The sequence below is a fragment of the Staurois parvus genome, unplaced genomic scaffold, assembly GCF_062004578.1.
Source record: "Staurois parvus isolate SC_StPar_1 unplaced genomic scaffold, SC_StPar_1.0 ptg000321l, whole genome shotgun sequence".
NCBI lineage: Eukaryota > Metazoa > Chordata > Amphibia > Anura > Ranidae > Staurois > Staurois parvus.
In genome coordinates, this window is record NW_028318117.1 from 9,304,042 (window position 1) to 9,326,731 (window position 22,690).

The 22,690-nt window shown below is 41.3% G+C and overlaps 1 protein-coding gene across 2 annotated transcripts in view; it reads left to right on the forward strand.

Annotated features, from left to right (window-relative positions):
• Nucleotides 1-22,690, forward strand: part of PIMREG (PICALM interacting mitotic regulator) — a 33,623-nt gene extending 10,933 nt beyond the window's left edge. The window contains exons 2-4 of one of the 2 annotated variants that reach the window (XM_089683788.1): nucleotides 9,772-10,106; nucleotides 11,681-11,776; nucleotides 19,648-22,690. In XM_089683788.1, coding sequence (XP_089539914.1) covers nucleotides 9,772-10,106; nucleotides 11,681-11,776; nucleotides 19,648-19,807 — 591 coding nt within the window. In that variant the 3' untranslated portion in view covers nucleotides 19,808-22,690. Of the gene's footprint in view, nucleotides 1-9,771; nucleotides 10,107-11,680; nucleotides 11,777-17,341; nucleotides 17,389-19,647 lie in introns of those variants that run through there. The other variant, XM_089683789.1, reaches the window with a different exon arrangement.

Below are 22,690 nucleotides of genomic sequence, written 5' to 3' on the forward strand. Positions count from 1 at the left end.
ACCTGTAGTGATGAAGTATGGAGGTTTCAGTTGTTGATCTTCCCCTCTGAAAATGCTAGTTCCCAGGCTTTCATTATGGTACAGTGACTTTTACTTTCTGAAGCACTTACACTGAGCAGGTAAGTAGAGTAGATCTGACCACCTCCTGACTTTTCATGATCTACATGCTTGTTCTCTGTCAGTGACTTAGAAAGTATTGATGACGGAGCTGGTTTCAAAAAGAGGTCCTTAATGGCAGTCCATGTTTCCTTTAACGGCATGATCCTTATGAGAAGTGGATATGCTGCTGAAGCGAAGTAGCTGCTTAAAGTCCGGTGGTAGCCATATTAAACTGTTATTGAAAGAAATATGGGCGTTTTGCCATTGCTTTCTGAAAATGCTGGTTGACTATTTTGCTAACTTCAATTGAATTGTCAACGTTTACAAATTGGGGAAGTCTGATCTGCAAGCTTTTCCTGGGTTACTGTGTTTTCATGAGGATACATTAGCAGAGGCAGTCTCTCACATGACAGATGGCTACCTCTTAGGGCTTGTTTACACTTGCTCAACTTTAACACACATTAAAGCACCTACTGCTTCAACATGCTTTTTTTTTTTTTTTTTTTGATGGTTCGGTGATGCCTTTTGAAGTTTTAATGAAGCAAATGCCCTGCATGTGTTGATTATTTGTTTTAAAGGAGCCTAGTAGAACCCCAGCTCGTTGGTGTCCCCATTCAGCAGATCCCCAGCTCGTTGGTGTCTCCGTTCAGCAGATCCCCAGCTCGATGGTGTCTCCGTTCAGCAGATCTCCAGCTCGTTGGTGACCCCGTTCAGCAGATCCCCAGCTCGTTGGTGTCCCCGTTTAGCAGATCCCCAGCTCGTTGGTGTCTCCGTTCAGCAGATCCCCAGCTCGTTGGTGTCCCCGTTCAGCAGATCCCCAGCTCGTTGGTGACCCCATTCAGCAGATCCCCAGCTCATTGGTGTCGCCGTTCAGCAGATCCCCAGCTCGTTGGTGTCCCCGTTCAGCAGATCCCCAGCTCGTTGGTGTCCCCGTTCAGCAGATCCCCAGCTCGTTGGTGTCCCCGTTCAGCAGATCCCCAGCTCGTTGGTGTCCCCGTTCAGCAGATCCCCAGCTCGTTGGTGTCCCCGTTCAGCAGATCCCCAGCTCGTTGGTGTCCCCGTTCAGCAGATCCCCAGCTCGTTGGTGTCCCCGTTCAGCAGATCCCCAGCTCATTGGTGTCCCCGTTCAGCTGATGCACCTTTTGCATTTATTTTTTGTGCTATAAACAAAAGACCGACAGTTTTGAAGAACAACAATATTTTTTACTTTTTGCTACAAAACAAATTAGTAAAAAAATTAAAAAAATCAATTTCTTCAGAAATTTAGACCAAAATGTATACTGTTACAAGGCTTTGCTAAAATAAAATCCCAATAAGTGTATATTAATTGGTTTACATGAAGGTTATAGCGTCTACAAATGGCAGTGTATATATACTGGAATTTTTATTTAAATTTTTTTTTATACTAGTAATGGCGGCAATCAGCGACTTATAGCGGGACTACAGCAGGCATTCTGACACTGGGGTGGAACTAACTGCCACTGACATTCCAATGACATAAATATAGTGAGCAGTGCTAATTAAAAGCACTGACACTGTACTAATGACGCTGGGTAGGAAGGGGTTAACATCTGGGGCGATCAAAGGGTTAACTGTGCTGTTAAACCTTTTCCCGCCCGACCTATGGCCAGATGACGGCCGGGCGAGCACCTTGCTGTTCCGGGTGGACGCCATATGGCGTCCTTTAGGGCATGCGCATTATAATTTTTGAAATTATAAGTTCAAAAAACTCGCCATGCCTCTTATAAAATACGTCAGACTGTCTACTTTGCAAAAAAGGGGTCATTTGGGGGATATCTGTACTGTTCTGACATTCTTGGCCCTCAAGAAATTAGATTGGTCGTCAGTACTTCAGGATTGATCAATATTCAGATCTATACCATAGTTTGTGAACTCTATTACTTTCCTACAGACTAAATAAATACTAATTTGGGTTATTTTCACCAACGACATGTAGTAGAATACATTTTGGCCTAAATTTATGAAGAACAATTATTTATTTGCAAACTTTTATAACAGAAACAAAGAAAAACGTGGGTTTTTTTTTTCAAACTTTTCAGTCTTTTTTTGTTAATTTAGCAAAAAATAAAAACCCCAGTGGTGATTAAATACCACCAAAAGAAAGCTCTAGTTGTGTGAAGAAAATGATAAAATTTTAGTTTTGGTACAGTGTTGTATGACCGCGCAATTGTCATTCAAAGTGTGAGAGCACTGAAACCTGAAAATTGGCCTGGGCAGGAAGGGGGTAAAAGTGCCCGGTATTGAAGAGGTTAACATTATGTGTTTGTGTGTTTTACTAGGGAGACATGCTGCTTGGTAGAGAGACCTGTATTGTTTACACACAGGTCTCTCCCCTGTCCGCTTTCTCCGATGATTGTTGGGTGCCAGCGGGGAATCTCCTGCCAGGACTCGGTGGTTGACATCCCTAGCCGCCAATGGTGGCGCATATAGGGTGGCAATTGGTCCATACCCAAAAAATTCAAATTATGTATATACAGTATATGTGATTTTGCGCAACCCTGCCCCCCTGTAGCAGTACTTCTGCTACAGAGCAGCGGGCAAGCAGTTAACCACAGATGTAGCTACATACTTTTAAGTACTACCAGCTACTGGTTGAAGAATCTATCTCTACTGAATACTGATACTGATGTAGTTGAACAAAAATACATGTACACTGCATACCAAAAGTGTGATTGGTGACAGATATAAGGCACTTGCCCATACCTGTAGCTGTTTTCAGTTCCCTCACCCTACTCCAAATGCTTTAGGCATAGTTTCCAGACTGTCTGGTAGTGTCAGAGCGCTACCTTCCCACTTGCTGAACATTTCTATTGACAAGCATTGACAGCACATTATAGTAATGGGCTAATATAATTGTATGGGGGTGGGAGGGTGCATAGATCTGACACTACCTGGAAGTGCCAATTCTTTGCATGGCCTGGCACTGTAAGAAAAAAATGTAAAGATGTAAAATCGAAAGCAACTCTGTGATCAAACTTCACTCACAAGAAAGTTAATACAATTGATGAGGATCAGTAAGCATCTGACTTGCTTCTGAATCTTATGCCCATGTATATAAATCCTAAAGGTAGCTGAAAGGACCTAGTAAGGGACTAGTCATATAAAATACATTTCCGATTATTTCCCCTTTTCAAAAACCGCTTAAGAAACTTGCCGCCTAGCATTGCTCTGATTGAAAATTTGAGCAGGAAGATGTAAAGTATTCATGGAATGTGTCCGTTATTTTGATAACCTATTTGTAGAAAGCTTTCCTCTCCAACATATCTTGCAGAACCCAAAGGAGCTTGAAACTCAAGCAAAGATAAGCATGTCTGGCTGATTGTCTCAAGTACAGTAAGAATATGCTTATCTCCTTTGTAGTGCTTCCCAATTAAAAATTCTAAATGTTTCAGATTCATTCATAAGTGTTAGCCATGCTGCCCTTTATATAAAAGATGATTACACCCGAAGCATGTATAATATTCCAGAAAAAAAAAAAAAAAATGCTTCTGTGCAGGAAACCTTGTTTTCTAATCTATGAGGGGTTATCTGCAGTAGAATGATTATTTTACTCACATCCAGTGTTTGTGGACCGTTTTCTTTTTATCTCAATAAAAATAGTATTTTAGAGTAATGCAGGCCATAGACGGGCTAAATTGTCGGCCCATAAAAAAGAAAAAAACGGTTGTTGCCAATGCCACCACCAATGTCTTTGAAAAATGGTCGTTTTTTAGTGGATTTTCCAGCATGACCGATAAAAATAAATGAGAAGGTCCGCGAAAAATGGCCGACGGGCTGGCCCCACTAACGGCGTGAATATTGGCCGATTTTTCGTGCGGACGAAAATTCGTCCAATAAACGACCCGTCTATGGCCTGCATAAGATCATTAGGATTTACATGATTTTTTTTAAAAGTTAAAGATTTGGGGGGTGGTGGGGGAGAGTGTGTCCCCAGGGCCGTCTTGCTGAGCAGGCTCGGAGCTCAGGCTGGATCTGTCATTGGCACTGGGAGCCATCAGACTGCTCAATAGTTGAGCAAAGTGAAAGCAAAGGAAGGAGTGTGTGCTGTGCTCTCTGCCTCCCCCTAGAGTGCAGTACCCGGCTCTGTGAGTGAACTTAACGAAGTACTGCAACTGTTTATAGGGCTGTGTGTGTACGTGTGTTTGTGTGTGTCTGTTTAACCATGTACATGTGTCTGTATTTGTACATGTGTTTGCGTGTATGTACATGTGTTTGTGTGTACCTGTGTCTGTATGTACGTGTGTGTGTGTATGTATGTGTGTACATGTTTCTTTGTGTGTATGTACAGGTGTGTGTGTGTATGTATATGTGTCTGTATGTAAACCTACATGTGTGGGTGGTTTGGTTAGGTTCAGGATTATGTGGTTATTATGGGTGGTAGAGTATGGAACATTTGAGGTATTGCTGGGTTGGACAGTAGGTAGGATATGCTTGGTAGAGTTATGGTTTTGTGAGTGAAAGATTAGGGGGGGTTATGGTTGTATGCGTTGCATGGTCTAAGTATGATGGAGTGTTTAGGGGGACATTGGAGGCCCTGATGTAATGTGGGGAGACTCTGGGGACCCTGATGTAATGTGGGTAACATTTAACAGTGTAATTTCATGAAAGAATTTACGAGGGCGTGTTTAGGGGCGGAATTAGGGGTGTAGCGGTTGGGTGGGGCAACTGGTGGCGAGTAACTCTTAAGGCCTGGCTAGTAGCTCAGGACTTGAAATTTTAAGCCCTGCTTTAGTCCTTTCATATCCTCTAGCTTATTCCCGGAGCTGCTGTGAAAGTTAAGAACTGCCACTACTAGACTAAACAGTTGCATTGCTTGCCTGTCCCCTTCTGCCTCCTCCGTTCGTATTACTATTCTTTGAAAATGCAATGCGCTCTGTGACTGGGTTGTGGACAATCCCGTCATCTGTCACTCAGCTGGTTCTCAATTTGCAGAATGCAGTGCATTGTGGTGGAATAGTAATAATAAGATTTGTGAATGGTGGAGAGAGCCTAGTGAGCCGTGCCACTTTTCAGAATAGTGGTGACTGTTAACTCCCACAGCACTGGAAGATACCCACTTAAGGCAACATAGGATGACTATAAGGAGGGAAGATTTTAATAAGAAGCAGAAGCTTGCAGAAAATGGGATGCACACAATTACACATAACGTTTGCTAAATTCCCTCCCCACTTCATGGACAAGGAGACACAGACAGTAGCAATAACATGACAGACGTTCTAACTCTGCAGTTAACAGAGAAAGTGTTTTTTGTTGCAATCTGTTTTCCTGATGGAGAGATTTCCCATCATTTCCTGTCCCAGCAGACAGTGGGGGAGAGGAACTGCACCCAGTGGGAATCAGACCGCAATGAACCCCAACAGAAATTCACTTTTCCACTCTGTCTAAAACTAAAAAGGTTGTACCTTTTTAAAGGATAAGTTCACCTTTTGTAACATGGTACACTCATATTTTAGGTGTAACATGTTACGGAAAGAACCTGCCAACACCTAGTGCACCCCCAATCCCCCGTTGACAGCTAGCAAGAGATCTTCTCTGCCCACCTGGCCACATCACTCATTCACAGTATTCTGTGAATGGGAAAACTACAAGTTCCAACAGCTTTTGCGGCTGTCAACTTCTACTTCTCAGTGAACTACAACGGTGCTGTTGAACGCTGTGGTAGATCATTGATGCTTCCTGTATTGGCTTGCTCGTACGGGATGTACGGGCAAGCAGAAATACTGACAGGTCTGCAAGAGTCCTGCTTGGCACCAGCGATCTTATGATTGTCAGTGCAATGCTTTCCAGGCTTCCAAAACAAAAAATTGTGCTTTTATTATTTTTAGTTAAAAGGTGAACATATCCTTTAAGCCGCTTCCCCCTCCCACCCAGTATTAAAGGCCTTAAACTGCTGCCTGAGTTGAAAGTCAAAGTTGGAATTGCTTATCTACTGATCAGGATATCAGCCATGCTATTCGCATTTTCAGAAGGGGAAGTCATCAATGGAGGCCTCCGTACAGGTAGAAGGAAAAGGATTAGTCACCAGTATTGCCTGTGGGCACCCGGCACTTGATCTTTTTCCCATTACTGGGTCTGCCATGCCTTGTGCACTGTGTCTCTGCATGGAGGCAGCCATCTTGGCACAGAGTCAGGACAGATCTGCCTTACTGATGATTCATGATCTGATCCTTAACCACTTGACCTCCAGAGGATTTACCCCCCTTAATGACCAGGCCTCTTTTTGCTACTCGGCGCTGCACTAATTCAACTGATAATTGCGCAGTCATGCAATGCTGCACCCAAACAAAATTTACGTCCTTTTTTTCACACAAATAGAGCTTTCTTTCGGTGGTATTTGATCACCTGTGCGCTTTTTATTTTTCACGCTATAAACAAAAAAAAGGCCAAAAATTTTGAAGAAAAAGAATATTTTTTACTTTCAGCTATAAAAAATATATAGTAAACTCAAAGTTGGTTATAAATTTAGGCCAAAATGTATTCTGCTCCATGTTTTTGGTAAAAAATATCCCAATAAGTGTATATTGATTGCTTTGTGTGAAAGTTATAGTGTCTACAAACTATGGTATAGATACTGCAATTTACGCCATTTTTTTGCTATACAGCGCTGCGCTAGTTTAAAGGACAATTGCGCTGTCATGCAATACGGTACATAAATGAAATTTACATCCTTTTTTTTTCCCACAAATTGAGCTTTCTTTCGGTGGTATTTGATCGCCTGTGCGGTTTTTATTTTTTGTGCTATAAAAAAAAAGGCTGACAATTTTGAGGAAAAAAAATAATATTTTGGACTTTTTGCTATAAAACATGACCAGTAAAAAAAAATTTAAAAATCAAATTTAGTCATAAATTTCTGCCAAAATGCATTCTGCGACATGTCTTTGCTAAAAAGAAAAAAAACAATACGTGTAAATTAATTGGTTTACGTGAAAGATATAGCGTTTACAAATAGCGGGAAAGATACTGGGATTTTTAGTTGTTTTTTTTTATACTAATAATGGCGGCGATCAGCGACTTATGGTGGGACTGCGGCGGACATTCTGACATTGGGGGGTACTGACTTAGGGACACTGACATCCCCAGTGACACCAATACAGTGATCAGTGCAAAAAAAAAAACACTGACACTGTACTAATGGCACTGGGGAGGAAGGGGTTAAGTTTATTATTCAGGGAAAGGGTTGTGTGAGGGGAGTGTTTTACTAGGGGGCAGGGGGGTGTACTGCAGGGAACACCTGATCGGGAGAGAGAAACTCTTCTGTGCCGATCAGCGTGTCCTGGAGCTGTCAGGGAACTGACAGAAAGCACAGCTACTGCAGCTGTGCTCTCTGTCAGCGATTGCCGCTGATCGCCGGGACATAGCTGGTAACGACCGGCTGTGACATGGCGACTGACATCCGCGGCTGTGATCGGCGGGACAGGTAGGGCAGCGGCGTACCTCGCGCGCATCCCATACCTATTTTCAAAACACACGTTTTAAAACATGCTTTTGCCCAGCCATACCACCCTGCCGCCGTATTTATACAGTGGCTGGGCGGCATGTGGTTAATAAAATAGTAAAGCAGCAGCAGGAGAGAGGTGGCAGAAGCACAGATCCACAGAATACAAAAAGTGGGAAGATGCATAGAATACAAATCACACTTCAGCAAAAACAAGGAGCTGCCTAGTAGTGACATCAAAATCTCACTACAAATTTCATAAAACTGACAGTGAGAGACAGCAGTGCCTTAGATCTCACAACTGCAGATATACCACTATAAAGCACATTTTTGTGGTGCTGCTTAGACACCATTAACATTTTTGATGTTCCCTATATGATGGCAAATTTTACTTTTCGAGATCAGGTCCATTTTAAGAGTCAACCCCTTCTCGAATGATATGCCTTTTCCATGCTCCATGTTCAGTTTAGCTCCAAAAGCTCTCTTATACTTGTTCTTATTTATGACAGATGTGGTTTGCTTTAGTTCTACTTTCATGTGGAAGTTTTGTTAACACGCTGACAGTGGTCAGAGATGGATGGGCAGCAGAAGTCATCTTTGCGTGGCCATTAGGGAAGAAGTGTATTTCTTCACTTTCAGCTTCTTTCAGAGATGACGATCATATTTATTGTCAGATTCTTTGTAGCTGAAGAAACTGTTGAATGCAGCTGCCTAAACCCACTGAATATTTTGAAATCCACAGTTTAAGGCCTCTCTTCTTGTACCACATTGTTATTTTTAACCTTCAGGTATTTGATAGTATCGGTCATATTCTCATTCAGTTGTATATATTGAAGTCTCTTCAACAAAGGACTGTGTGAGGAAATAATCCCTTAAGATGTTCAGACTAGCAATGCTTTAGCAGGCACATAAAAGAGAGAGAGAGAGCAGTACAAATTGCTCTCAGGACCAAAGGCAGCCAAGCAAAACCCAGCAGTGGGATTATGGGATATGTCTTGGAAACTTTATCTGTGTGTACAATGAGAACTAAAAAAGTCTTCACTGTTATGAAAAGAGTAGTTGAAACTCTATGTAACTCATTAGGCTGCATAACGAAGCATTTCTATCATTGTTAAAGTGTTACTAAACCCCGGACCCTGCATTCACTATGTCTAGTTTCCCACAGTATACACCACATGGAAGTGCAATTATTTAATAAATATTAACAGTTAAATACCTGTTCTCTTCAGCAGTTAGAGCAGTCTTATGACTTCTGTCAGTGTCCAGCTGAGCACTGGTTAAAGCTTGTAGGAGTTTTCATTCTGCTGTAGGAGGGTGCCGGACTCCGACCTCTTTCTGGTTAGTGATGATTGGCCCTGTGCTGATCACATGCACTCTCCCAAGAAAAAAAAAACCTCTCTAGAAACACACCAAACTGAGCATGTGCAGAATGACTCCACACAATATGTCTTATCAGGAGATAAGAGGGGGAACTGGAAGAGGGGGAGGATCAGAAAAGTCAGGATCAAGCAGCGATTTTACACAATGCAGGGGATTAACGCCTTAGGTTCCACAGTGAGTATAACCAGCATGCTTTACTGCATTTACAGATTTTAACTGTTGTAAATGTAGTAATTCTTTAATGGTATAGGCTACTCCTAGCATTTTTCCAAACTTTTCAGAAGAAAATTGTTTTTATGAAGCCTTTTGATGCTCTGCAAATAACAGGAACCAATCAAATTCTATGCACTGTCTTCAGAACAGTTGAGATGACTTCTGGTGTGATTACTAGGTGTCACGCACTTTGCACATCCTCATTGCTGTTTGCCTTTTTACATTCATTAAGAAGTTTTGTGTTTTTGTCTCCAACACATTTTAATTCCTTGTAACTGTCACCACAATTGATCTGTGGTACCAGAATCTTTAGTCGTTTTCTGTTTGTATGAACAATCTCTTTTTGTCAGTAGGACATATCGACACAATACAAAGTGTCCTACACCTGACGGTACCATTTCAATACTGGAACCATCGTTTATATTTTCTAACTATTATATTAGTAAAGAAAATAGTCATTCATGTTTTTAGAACAATTGTTTACAAGAAACTGAGAAACTAGCTACTACCTGAGTGCGCATTTATCTTTTGATATCCCAAAGTGACTTGACTTGTTATAGCTACACAATGTGTATTAAATGTCTGGTGTAAGTTTATAATTGTATATGTACTTAATTTTACAGAAGATAAAGAAATCGGGACAGAAATCAAGTAATTATTTACTTGCTTCTCCCAAACTAAAAGTTTCAAAGAAAGAAATCCGTACTGGAAATAATAAAAAGTCTCTAACGCCCAGAACTCCCAGATGTCGCAGGCTGGTAGAGGAAGCCAGCCCAAATATGAGGGTGACACCCAAGTCCACCAAGAGGATTTCCCCTTCTAGCAGAAAATCAAGCAACTTCCAGTGGAGAAACTTCTCTAATTTGATTGGAAATGAAGGTCTTATCCTGAGGAGGTCTGTAAGAGCTGCTTCCCTGAATAGCCCCTATGCCTCCCCTGCAACTCTTAACAGGAGAAGGTTTGTGGCAAATTAAATATTAACTGTTTATGTTATTAAATGTTTAACATCAGTAGATGGAATACCCTTTCTTGGGGTGTAAAAATGTCCCAATTTTTTCTGGACCTTTGAAAATAGGACACCGGAGCTCACACCTTTTTGTGTTTTTGAGTAAGGCTACGTTCACACTAGCGTTGTGTGCAGGCGGCAGAGAGGCGTTTGGGAAGCATTTTTACCACTTCCCAAACGCACGTTGCAGCACATGGTGCTGTTCTAACGGGAGCGTTAGCATCGCGGCAAAACGGACACCTCTGGTCGAGCCAGGAGGCGTTGAAGCCTCCTATTCTAGTCTATGGTGCCGCTCCGCAAACACCCGGCCGGTTGCGGGGCGTTTGCGGAGCAGGAACACCATTCAAACTTCATTATAGGCGTTTGTGGGGCATTTTTAACGCTTGACAAATGCCTAGCAACCGCCACTAAACCGCGCATGCGGCGTTTGCGGAGTGTTTGCCAAGCATTAAAAAACACCCCGCAAACTCCGGACCAACACTTGCCAAACGCTATAGGAGCGTTTGGCAAGCATTGGTAAAACAGTCAAGTGTGAACGAGCCCTTACTGAAAAACCTTGGAAAGGGGTGCAAACAATTGGAATTTATTCTCCTCATTATGGAAGTTGTTCAATTTGATTTTGATTTTTATAATGTTTAAACATTAGCTGTAAAGGATAGGAGGGTTTAGCTCTGCTTTAGCATCCAGATTTTTTGTAACCCGGTGCAAGTGAACCGGATTGCGTAATTGTTTGTACTTTTAGCTAAAGAAAAAAAAATGTTTTTTAAATTAAATTTGGCACCAAGAGGACACAAATATGCATCCGCTCGGTGGGTGGGCCTTGACGCCAAGAGGCCCCATCTAAGGAGGCGCCAATAGGCTGCATATGTAAATAAACCTGTACTGAGAGTTCAGTTACCGGCGCCAAACAGAAATGGGAGCTTTCTGATCACAGCGGTCACATGATCATAAACACCGATCCGGCATCAGAAATCTGTTCCAGGAGGTGCGGCGTTAAGGGGTTAATAAACCGCTATAAACCAGTTCATTACCAGCCGCCAATGGTATCTCCTTTTTAGATTCCTTATACAGCTGAGGCTTTTAATAATATTTATTTTGGAGGATTATAAAAAAATAAAAATGTTCTGCAACTGTATCCCATTCTTCATTAAAACGTATGTCTCCATAAGCAGAATGCAGTATTTTTAAATGTGTGTTTTTGATTTCTTATGCTGTGTGTTTTGTTTAGGTTTTTGCAAATTTCTTGATTGCTTGAAACAAAGTCTGCTATTCCTACATTAGCTGCAAAGTAGACCGTAGTTAGACATGATTTCACTGGCATCAATGCACATCCCTCATGGTGACCGCTAGAATAAAATGTGCTATGAACATATGAGGCAAATAGTATTCATTCACACATTCCATATGGTCAGTCCCAAAGGACATTTTAACCATTTAATTCTTTCTGCTAGCTTTAGTGAATCTCTTTTTAGTGAATCCTCTTTTTTTTGTTTTTTTTTTAAACTGAGTTTTAATGTTCTTTGCAGACAATTTGACAAAGACCTGGAAACCGTCTCGGCAGGAATCCGGCAGCTAAAACGTCTCTCTAGGGTATTTGATGATGCCATCTTGAAAGAAGAAAGGTAAAGTGGATTTATTTCTCTGATTCATTCCCCCTGGGTCTGCCACTGCCTGAAGCATAGATCTGATATCAGGAAGGCATTATCTAGGACTGTGGGAGGCATCCACTTAAGCCAGCACCTGCTTTAACCTCCCGAATCTCCAGAGAGAATAGTTTGCCTGGCTTCTGCTAGCCCACTTTAGAGGGCAACTTATGCTAAAGATGAGCTGGTAGAAAATATATTTTTTTAAATACACACCGAATGTAGAGAGACTTTTGGTGTTTAATATGTAAATTGAATTTAAAGTATATCTAAAGCCATTCTAAAATTTTTAAAATGTGTGTTTTTTTTGCCACCTACTGTATGTCTCATTAGGAAGCTTTTCCTCTTTTTTTTTTTTTTAGACAGTTATTTCTGATCTGGTGAGCAGCTTAAAATTTTAGATTTACCCTCCCATTCATTCCCATCAAAATTGGTGATCAGGACAACTAGAGAGTATGAATCTCTAAATTGGTGATACAGACCACAATAAAAACATGGCAGGGGCTCTAATCCCCTCGCCACCCTCAAAATATAAAAAAAATTGCATTTAGTTTTAATTTAATGTTAAATAATAAATGCATTTCTTTTTTCATCAATTCTGGGAAACAGGAAGTCTTAAACATTCTGATTTTACTGCCGTTGCAGGAGGATACCTGCAAACAAAGTTTAAGCCAGCCCAGGATAACCCCTCCCACTACGAGCATGCCTCTGTTTTTTTTGTTAGTGTCCTAAGAGGATGTACATCTTACTTACAGCTCTATGTTAAAACTGATTTTATTGCTAGTACCCTTTTGCTTGAAATTTTTTTTTTTTTCTCTTAACCATAGGGTTCTAGCACCACCTTCAGGAGCAGGACAAGAGGCTGAGAAAAAAATCACAGGGCACCAACTATGAACAGTCTTCAATGGAGGCTAAACTAAAACCCCCACCTAATGTGGGCATCTCTGTTTTTCACCTAGTGTTGAGGAGTAAGGACCTAAGATCCCTGCTGGGACTCTTAGTCCTCTTTTTTTTAAGGGTATTTCTTTGTTTTGTTTTTTTCTTATTTGTTTTCAAGTCTTCTAGACTTGCTATGAACAGCTGAACTTGGGAATAGGCTGGATAATATAGAACCTGTAGTCACCCCAGTTTAGCCTACAAGTACATACAGAGCTATAGGTACACGCTGGGTCAGCTGTGACAGCCCAACGTGGACGATGGGCAGCCTGTGAGTGCTCTTCATGGGGGGCTGCATATGACTGTTTGGCTTCAGGCTGGGTGGTCACAGTGTCCTCCCAGGCAGACAGCTCTTCAGCTGTGATGCATCCTGTCCCAGGGAAGGTAACCCTGTCTCCAGGATACAGTAATTTGGATACCCTGCTCTTCCTCCCCTGTACCTTCTCGGGTGATTTTTAGTACTTTATGCCACTAGTATCCTTCTATTCAGTGTTGCATGTTGTACCCTTGTATTGGGGCAGAGTTTAGGGGACACTGTGCTGCTATCTCTGCTTGTGTCCCCACAGTCAGTGACCCCCTGGTTTTGGCCAGTGAAGATCCGTTGGGTCCTAGGTGACTCTGATGACAAGTGGGCCCTCCTCCCCTCTGACCAAGTGGTATATGTCTCCCAAGGCTGTGAGGGTATATGGTGCTGGTCTCCTGCATCTTCAGTGTGGCCTTTGCATCCTGCTGCTTGTGGGCAGGGAATGTTCTAAGTCTATCCTTTAAATTGGTAGTAAAATACACTTTGTCACTTGTACCTACAGGTGAGTTTATAACATTTAGGAGATACTCACGTTTTGCAGCCTGAGATGTCACCTTGAGGTGAATTGAGGTCAGTCCAGAGCTCTGTGCCACAGCCATGACTCTCATGTACATGCATGAAAGTGCCATCACAGCTCGGCCATTCAAATGCCTGGAACCCACAAACCTGGAAGGAAGACCGGGTGAAAATGGAAGCCCTGTCTGTGAAGACAGTGTGCCGCTGCAGGGTTTCGTTTTACAAGTAAATCTTTCATAATGTCCAAGGCCAGCGTCCCCACCCTGCATGGACAGAGCTTTAATGGACGGATGCTGCCCTATTACGTCAGGTCCAGCACCCTTTCCTTACTGGCCTGTATTTATATTGGAAGGGGGGCAGGTGAATGCGCCCACCATTTTTTCTGTGGACATTCACCATTCCAATGACACAACACTTTTGCCTGCGCTCTGTTTTCTGAGCTGGGGACAGAAGTGTGATTGCCCAGCACTCTTATCCTGTTTGGGTGGAGCTGTGATGGGCAGATGCTATTTGATGACATCACGTCTATTGTCCACCCAATTGTACAGCATTGTTTAACCTAATGGGGTGCTAATGAGGATCTCTGTTTAGCCAGGTTGGCTCCAGCACTGCTAAGATCTCCTGGGTATGCTGAGTTGGTGGCCCGGTCTCATTAGATTTGTGGCTGCTTCTCGGTATTCCCTGCTGGTTCCCGTGCCTAATCCCTTGGGCTTCTGAGGTGGAAGCAGGCTGGAAGTTCCTTCCTGAGGAGTTATAGGGATTGGCTTTCCCTTCCATACTGTTGCAAACCCTGAGTGTTTATCTTGTTTGTATGTGGCCCCTCCTTATTGCTATTGGAGGCTGATTTACTGCTTTTGCATGCATACTAAGCCACATTTTTAACCTCATACTTTTTCTAACTTGGTAGCTATGGGCATGTTTCCCGGCTCCCTGTTGCAGACCATCTATTCTACCTGTTCTGCCAGTCTCTTTCTGTTATCTACTGTTGGTATGTGGTTTTTTTTTTTTTTTTTTTTTGGGCTGTTTGACCTGGGCATTTGTGGGGTGTTTCACCACATTTTGCTCTGCTACTTTTATTTTATATGAGGGTCTCATGGCTGAGATAACTGCACCCTACTTCCATTCCCACTTACTGATCTCTAGTACATTCCATATTGGGTTCTGGTAGTCGGTGGTTGAGTGTAACAGTACTCTCATCTCAAATTTCATCTGCAGTTGCCATGGTGCTTTGCATGCGTTTAGTTATAACGCTGACCATTTGATGGCTTGGAAGTTCAGTTGAGGTTATCTTTCATAGCATGCCTTGAATATAACTGTTTTGTGACATGGTGTCCCATTCTCCATGCCTTAGTTGTGGTAGGAAATTCTTCCCAACTGGGACAAATCCCATTTGTTGGACAGATGGAATCTTGAGTGGGCCAAGTCTTCCCTTCTCTGGTGGCATTGGTCCCCCTTTCTGTTATTCCCCAAGTCATTCTTTCCTCTTCTTGATTCATGGTCACCACAGATGCCAGCCTGTGCAGGGGATGGGGGGGCTGGCAAGTCAGCCATCAGCCCAGGTCCTCTGGGCATGCAGGAATCTTAGTCACCTATCAATGGCCTAAAACTATGGGTCATCAGATTTTGTCTGTCTCGTTTGGCCTCCACCAATGCTCGGTTTATGTCATTCACCAGTGCTACTTGGAGGTACAGTATCTTACCTTCGACGGTGGGTGGAGTTTCTCATCTCTACTCTCTCAGCGATGTACATTTCGGGTGTGGGAAACTGGCTGATTGATTTCCCCAGCTGTCAAATTTTGTACCATTGAGAATGGTCTATATCCTTGGCACTTTTTCCATTGGTTATCCTGGCATCTCAGCAGGAAGGTATCCTAACTCATGGTGATCCTTAAATGGATGACCTGCTGGTGGCATGGGACCGTTTAAGACTTGGTTATGCCTTCCTACCTTTTTGGCTTCTTCCATGACTACTGCAAAGGATGATGGCTGCAGGAATTCTGGTCATTCTTGTGGCTCTGGATTAACGTTGTTATCCCTTGTACACAGCTGTGGTGCGCTTGGTCACAGACACTCCCTGGCATCTTCCATTTTCATTGTACCTGTTCCTAGTGCCGACCAATCTTCCCTACTTCCCCCTCCTCCAGCTTGTTGGCCTGGCTCCTAAAAGCCAGGTTCCTGGGGACATGGGGTTTTCGGCTGCAATTATTCCTACATACTTTGAAGACATGATTCCTCTTCTCCGAGGATCAACCATTGCACCTGGAAGGCCTCCTTTGCATGGTTCAGGTCTTTTCCTTGGATCGAATCTCCAGGTTTCCCTCACACACTTCCTCCGTGACGGTTTCTGTGATTTTTGGCCCTCTCCAGTGGGGCGTTGACCAGTATCTTGCTTGAGTATGCATTCCTTGACTTGTGCCTGCTTTTAGGGGATGCCATGTAACTACTCCCACTTTTTTTTTTTTTTCATGCCACTGAAACACTTACATCTCGTCATCCACGCTGGTCCATGTTAGGTTGGTGGCTTTTTCAGCCTCTTTGGTTCTGGCCTATGCCATAAGGGGTCAGGCTTTCTCCTTTTTCCCGTTGTGACCTAGTCAGCTAGGGCAAATGGGTCGTCTTGAGCTCCTGCATCGGTGTCTTGGTTTGCTAATCTGTTTCCTATTTGTTTGTCCTTTTATATTGTATGGGTTTTTTTTGTTTTTTGTTTTTTTCCATGCTTGCTTTTTTTGAAATCCTCGAATGTGTTTTTTGGCCACTGTTTTTTGTAGGCAGCAGTTTGAGTTTTCTGTTCTTGCTGGGGGTTTTCTTTTGGGTTGTTTGCTCGATCTTCCCATCCTTCAATTTTCACTGCTTTGGAATGTCTCTGTGTTCAGTGTCCTTCAATAAATGTAAGAGAGAACTGGATTTTTTTTTTTTTTACTCGCTGTAAAGTCCTTTTCTCTGAGTTCAAAGAGTGATAGAGTGCTTTTAACCTCAGTTCCTACCAGCAGGTGACCACCTTTTTAACCTCTCTTGCTTCCACTTGCAAGGCACGGCAGAGGCCTTAGGAAAGGAAGTCCTGCAACTGCCTGCGTGTCACAGCTGAGGAACGTGCAGGTCCCACAGCCATCTATGATCAGACACCAGATGTACCTCTGTCTTATTTTCATTCCTCCTATCAGCATTTTTTATTTGTAAATAAGGAATGCTGGAACCAAAGAAGCACACAATTTGTGTAAAAGAAACAAATTATATAACTAGTGGCACAGGATTTACATATTCTATATAAGTGTGTCCAAGGACAAATCAGCCTTTTTTTTTCTCTGGTTTTTAGATGGTGCTATTTCAGTTTGTGTCCCTGTTAGGGAGATTTAAGCTTTTATTTGTCCTAAAGACCATTGAAACCATGACTGAAAGTGATGAAAAATTAACAATTGAATAGGAGTGGAGGGGAAAACCTTCCAATGGGGACACTTGTTTCTTGTTGACATTTTTTTCTCCATTTGAAGAGCTTTCCTCTCACTTTATGTTGTGTATGTGGAATAGAAAGTAAATAAAAATATCTTGAATAGGGCACATGCACAGAAGGCAAATAAGACATTGACTTTTAACAAATCCCTACCCAATTGGAAATGGTAAAAAGGGTCTATAAAATGAGGCTTAATTGCTTTAGATGGTGTTTTTTTTGTTTTGTTTTTTCTTTTTAAATGCACAAGTTATTATAAATCACAAAGCAGAATTTAATACATGGTAACAAAAATAATATAAAATTCTGCTGACATTTTTATCATTCTTCCATCTATTATCAGTGATATGACAGTTTCTCTAATTGATAACTGAAGATACTGATCACCAGGTAAAGTTCCCAAACTCTCTGTGTATTCTTCAAACTTTTTGCATGGGATTTGTTGATATGCTAACACACAGTAATGTTTCTGTTCTGCTTTCCACACACTGGCACCTAACAGTTCAAGTTCTATTTCTTCTTTCTTCCAAATTGTCCTTTTTTTGTCCTCTTTGTACCAATTCTTATTTAAGAGAGTTGAACCTGTTGTGATGGAGGCAAGACATATAGGCTGGGGTCTAGGGAGTCAGAACCACTAGTACAGTACAAATTAGCCTGCCCAATAATCTTGATTTAATGTCCAATCAGTAATAGTTGGCAGCAAACTGACTTGACATGACTTGTCAAAGGCACATTTTGCTTCCATACTACCATGAGTAACATACTTTTATAGCAGTAGTAAGTGGTTGCACAGAAGCCCTGATGTCATGTGACTAATTATGTCATGGCAAAGGTTAACATAATCAATGACAACTATTGGTATCTGAGCAATCTAAGCCTGGGCGAGGCCAAAGCTCATCTGAAGGTTGTACTGGTTCTAAGGGACTGCATGTAAAAGATTATGGTACCTAACGTCAGTCTTTTTGTTAGTGAAACAACTGTGGTCTGAGTTGACATCCTTTCTTTGCTCCTTACAGTGGAGCTTCCTTGCTTAATGCTTTGTCTGCTCAGCTGACTTTTTAAATGTTATTTTAAAAGAAACAACTAATTACTTAAAATTTTATGCAAATTTCATATTTTAATATATTTGATGGTATGCAGCGAACACAATTTTTTTTTTTTTTTTAATGCAAAGAATTATCACTGTGCAGCTTCACTACTTTTGTATGTAAAATGTTGTCAAGTGACAAGGTCCGGTGATTGCCAGGCAATCTTGTGAATATAAAACTAGGATAACGTGGTAATAAGGCAGATTTCAAAACTTGCCTTCTGCATTATTGAAGACTTCTTTTTTCTGCATCCTAAAATGAACATACTTCTACAACAACAAAGTATACAGTATGTATCTGTTAAATATTAGCGTAATCTCCCAAGTGAGGAGGTCAGGTGTGTTCAGCCTCCTCCAATGCGCTGTATCGTATTTTTTGCTTTGCAAAGACAGCGCTTAGTTGTCTATATTCAAACATAAGTTTGGACAACATCTGTGTTCTTCCCAGATATGCAGCGTAGTAGGTGCTTTTAAAATGACATGGAGTTTGGAGAAATCCCCTTTAACCACTAGCCTACAGGGCACTTATACCCCCTTCCTGCCCAGGCCAATTTCCAGCTTTCAGCGCTGTCACACTTTGAATGACAATTGCGTGGTCATGCAACATTGTAACCATATTAAATTTTTATCATTTTTTTGAGACAGATAGAGCTTTCTTTTGGTGGTATTTAATCACCTCTGGGTTTTTTATTTTTTTCTTAAACAAACCAAAAACCACAGAAAATTGTGGGGAAAAAAAACGTTTTTTCTTAGTTTTTGTTATACAATTTTGTAAATAAGTGATTTTTCTCCTTCACTGATGTGCGCTAATGAGGCTGCACTGATGGGGCACTGATAGGCTGCACTGATGGGGCACTGATGAGTATTGACAGGCATCACTGATGGGCACTGAAAGGCAGCACTGATACATGGCACTGATACGCGGCACTGAATGGCATTGATGGGTGGCACTGATGGGTGACATTGAAAGGCAGCTCAGATGGGCACTAATATGTGGCATTGATGTGCACTGGTATGTACTGATATGTGGCACTGATGGGCACTGGCACGTGGCCCTGACGAGCACTGACAGGTGACACTTCTGGGCCACACTGATCATCAGGGCACACTGATCATCAGTGCCCTGATGATCAGTGTACATGTCCCTTCCGCGGAAAGCCGATTACCAGCTCTCCTCCAGCCTGACAGCTCGAGAGGAGAGAAATGCCGATAACCGGCATTTCCGTGTTTACATGTGATCAGCTGTGATTGGACACAGCTGATCACATGACCGAGCCGACATCTTCAGCTCTTTCCGTGACGGACCGGTGATCGCCGTGCTGTGCGCTCCCTGAGCTGCACATGCGCAGTGAGAATGGAAGGACGTCATATGACTTCCTATGAGAACGAGAGAACCATCTTGTGCCCGTCGTACTATAGGGCGGGCGGAAGGTGGTTAAAGAAACATGTAAAAAGATCATTCATCTAAACGTGTAAAACGATCAGTCATCTACAACTGGCATTTTTATTTTGTTGCAGGTCAGTGAAATCCTAATAAAAAAAAAAATGTGTTTTGTCCTCAGAAAAGAAGCAATTTTGAATTATCACAGCTTAATGGCTAAAAATCTGCATTGCGCCCGCCGTTCTCGGCTGTCTTGGAGAAGTACCCGGCGACTTCAGCATACAATTGAAGGCTGGACTGACATGGCTTTGACCAGTATTGGCAACATTGGTGCACACTGACATTATGCTACAGAGAGTGTGTAACCAGCTTTGTGGGTCCTTATATAAATGTATGTCTATATATATATGTTGTATGACTGTTACTAACACTCTGTGAAAGATTATATACTAGACAGTCACTTGAATTATGCTTTGACTCGGGTTATAGCATGGCGGCAGAGCACCTTTTAGTGCTTACTGCCTACTTTATATTTTAAGTTACCGATTTTATTTTTTTCTTTTTGAAACCGTGTAAGCAACTCTCTAGCAAAATTAGGGAAGTTTGTTTTTTCAGCAATTGACAAAGCGGGTAATGGGTTCAACCTGTGTATAAAAACAATGTTTGTCACTCTCCTTCTGTACAGATTTAAACCGACAGCCAACACTTTTTTTGTTAAGGTTTTGGACACAGTGGAGAAGGGATAGTACCTCTTTCAGATTTTAACTATGGTTTGTATCCTCACTGTGAGCTTTTTCCTCATTACTGGTTTAAATGGGGTCACAGACTGCAATAAAACATCACAGAAGTATTTATTCTTCGCAAACGTAAAAAAAAAAAGTTCTGGCTGCAGTTTGGCTTTATTGAAGTATTTTTGGGGAGCTTCCTATTTTAGGCACTTGTGACTGATAACGCCATTTCATATTATCTTCTCTACCTTTTGAACCAGAAATGAAGCCAGAATAATCGGAAAAAAAAATTTAAATGCCCTAAGGTAGCATATTTTGAGTGCACCATCATCATTGTATGAACATTCAAAATAAACATACTAGATAGTACTTTAAGGTACTGTATCAATTATTATATATGATGCAGACAAATCTCAATTTCATGACTTTTAATTATTATTGCAAAATCACAACTTTCATTAAAACTTTTCTTTGCTGACAATTCCATTCATATAAAAATTTCTCTATACAGATACATTGATCGTGTGTAGATTGTCTTAGTTATATACATTGATTTTTTTTTTTAAAATGTTTCCAAAATCCAGAGATTTTATTCTCTAAGCGTTTCATGAACAACCATTCACTTTCTCAAGAGAAGACTACGTATGGATCTATAACATACAACAGCAGACGAATTACAATACATTCTTGCATATAACAATTGATTAACTTAATACATTTAAGGCAAAAAGTTAATGGATTTAACAACAAAGAAATGTTTTTCTTTTTTTTTTTTTTTTTCTTTTTAGAGAAAAAGTTGTGATTTTATAATTACAATGATTAATCGTTATGAATTTTACATTTTGTATGCTCTATGCAATGATTGATGCACCACTTTAATAGTCCTATCTAGTATTATGTTTGAATTTACAGCTAGAATAAACTATCTATGGCTGCTTCATGTTGGACTTGTATGCAGAGACACCCCTTTCCTGCCACATAATTTTTCTTTCAGTGCCAATATCGCAGTGATTATAGATCTCTGTACTGGACTGTATTCTCTTGATACTTATGTTACTTTGTTTGTAAATACTACCGTAAGTCTGTTTTTCAGTATGTTTGGCATCATGCCTCACTGAATACAGTGTTCTTTTTTCTGAATTTGTTTCTTATGCCAGTAACAAACCGCATTTCCTGCTTTACGCTGACAACACTAATCTGCTACCTTACAATTCGAAGCAGTGTTGTCATCCTGTCAAGCAAGCTCCTTGAATTGGCTGTTTGGCAGCCTTTCTGATAAGCAGCCCTGTGGGCCATAGAGGGAATACATATGGCAGGCTAACAAGACGGATGCTGATTGTGATGCAATGCCTTAGCATTATCAGCCTGAGAAGTGCTGTTAATATTTAAGATACCTGTATTGAGTGAGGCATGATGCCAAATATATTGAGCGTAGTTTAAAAGTGGAAAAAATTAACATTTAAAAGCAGTCTGGCCTGACTGCTTTTAACTTTTGCTGCTTTTTTTAAAATATATTGGTAAAAGTTGTATGCTGCAAATGCCCTTGAAGTATCTTATTTTGGAAAACATAAAATACCTGGCTGTGGCAGGTGTCCTAGCTTAAAGGATAAGTTCACGTGTTTTAAAAAAATAATAAATGCACATCTTTTTGCAGGTAAAAAAATGTGCATTTATTTATTTACTTTTTTTAAAATTGGAGCCTAGAAAGCACTGCATCCATGATCAGCAGATCCCAGGCGCCAAGCAATATTCCTGCAGACCTGTCAGTGTATCTGTGTGCTAATACCTCATGCAGGCAAGCAGATACACGCTGACCGGAAAAGACAATGAACTACCATAGCGCTGAACAGCGTTCATTCAGAACTACAAGCTGACAGCCACAAAGAATCTGTAAATGAATAACGCAGCTGGATGTTTTTTTTTTCTTTTTTAATAGTGACAGCTAGCGGAGATGCAGAAGAGCAGGCAGCGGCTCCAGCACTGGGAACTTGTTACATGTTCCACCCATTTTTTGGGTGGAACATGTAACATGTTCCCAAAGGTGAACTTATCCTTTTAATAGAAGCAGTGACACCCCCACCCCACATCCTTTTTGGTCTAAGCACTGCATGGAGGGAAGCAGTCACATGTAAGCACAGGGTGTATTGCAGTGGAAGCCAGGAGTGAAAGAGTGGGGGGTGTTGGAATAGTGAATACAAGAGAATTTGGGACTGGACTTAATACACACCTTCCTGAATGGGCAAGGTGAAGGGGTCTTTTTTTTTAGTAAACCAAATGATTTTTGTTACTTTGTGTTTAGACTAACCCAGCAACAAATAAGTCAGAAGCATAGTTAATAACCCATGCTTTCATGTAGGAGATGCATGTTTTGTCTTGAGGATACTGTTCTTCTACCTCTTACTTTGGCATGCACTACCCCTCAGAAATTAATATATTGTAACTACGTATTCAGTTACATATATTGGTATTAAAAATAAATTCATACATTGTAACAAA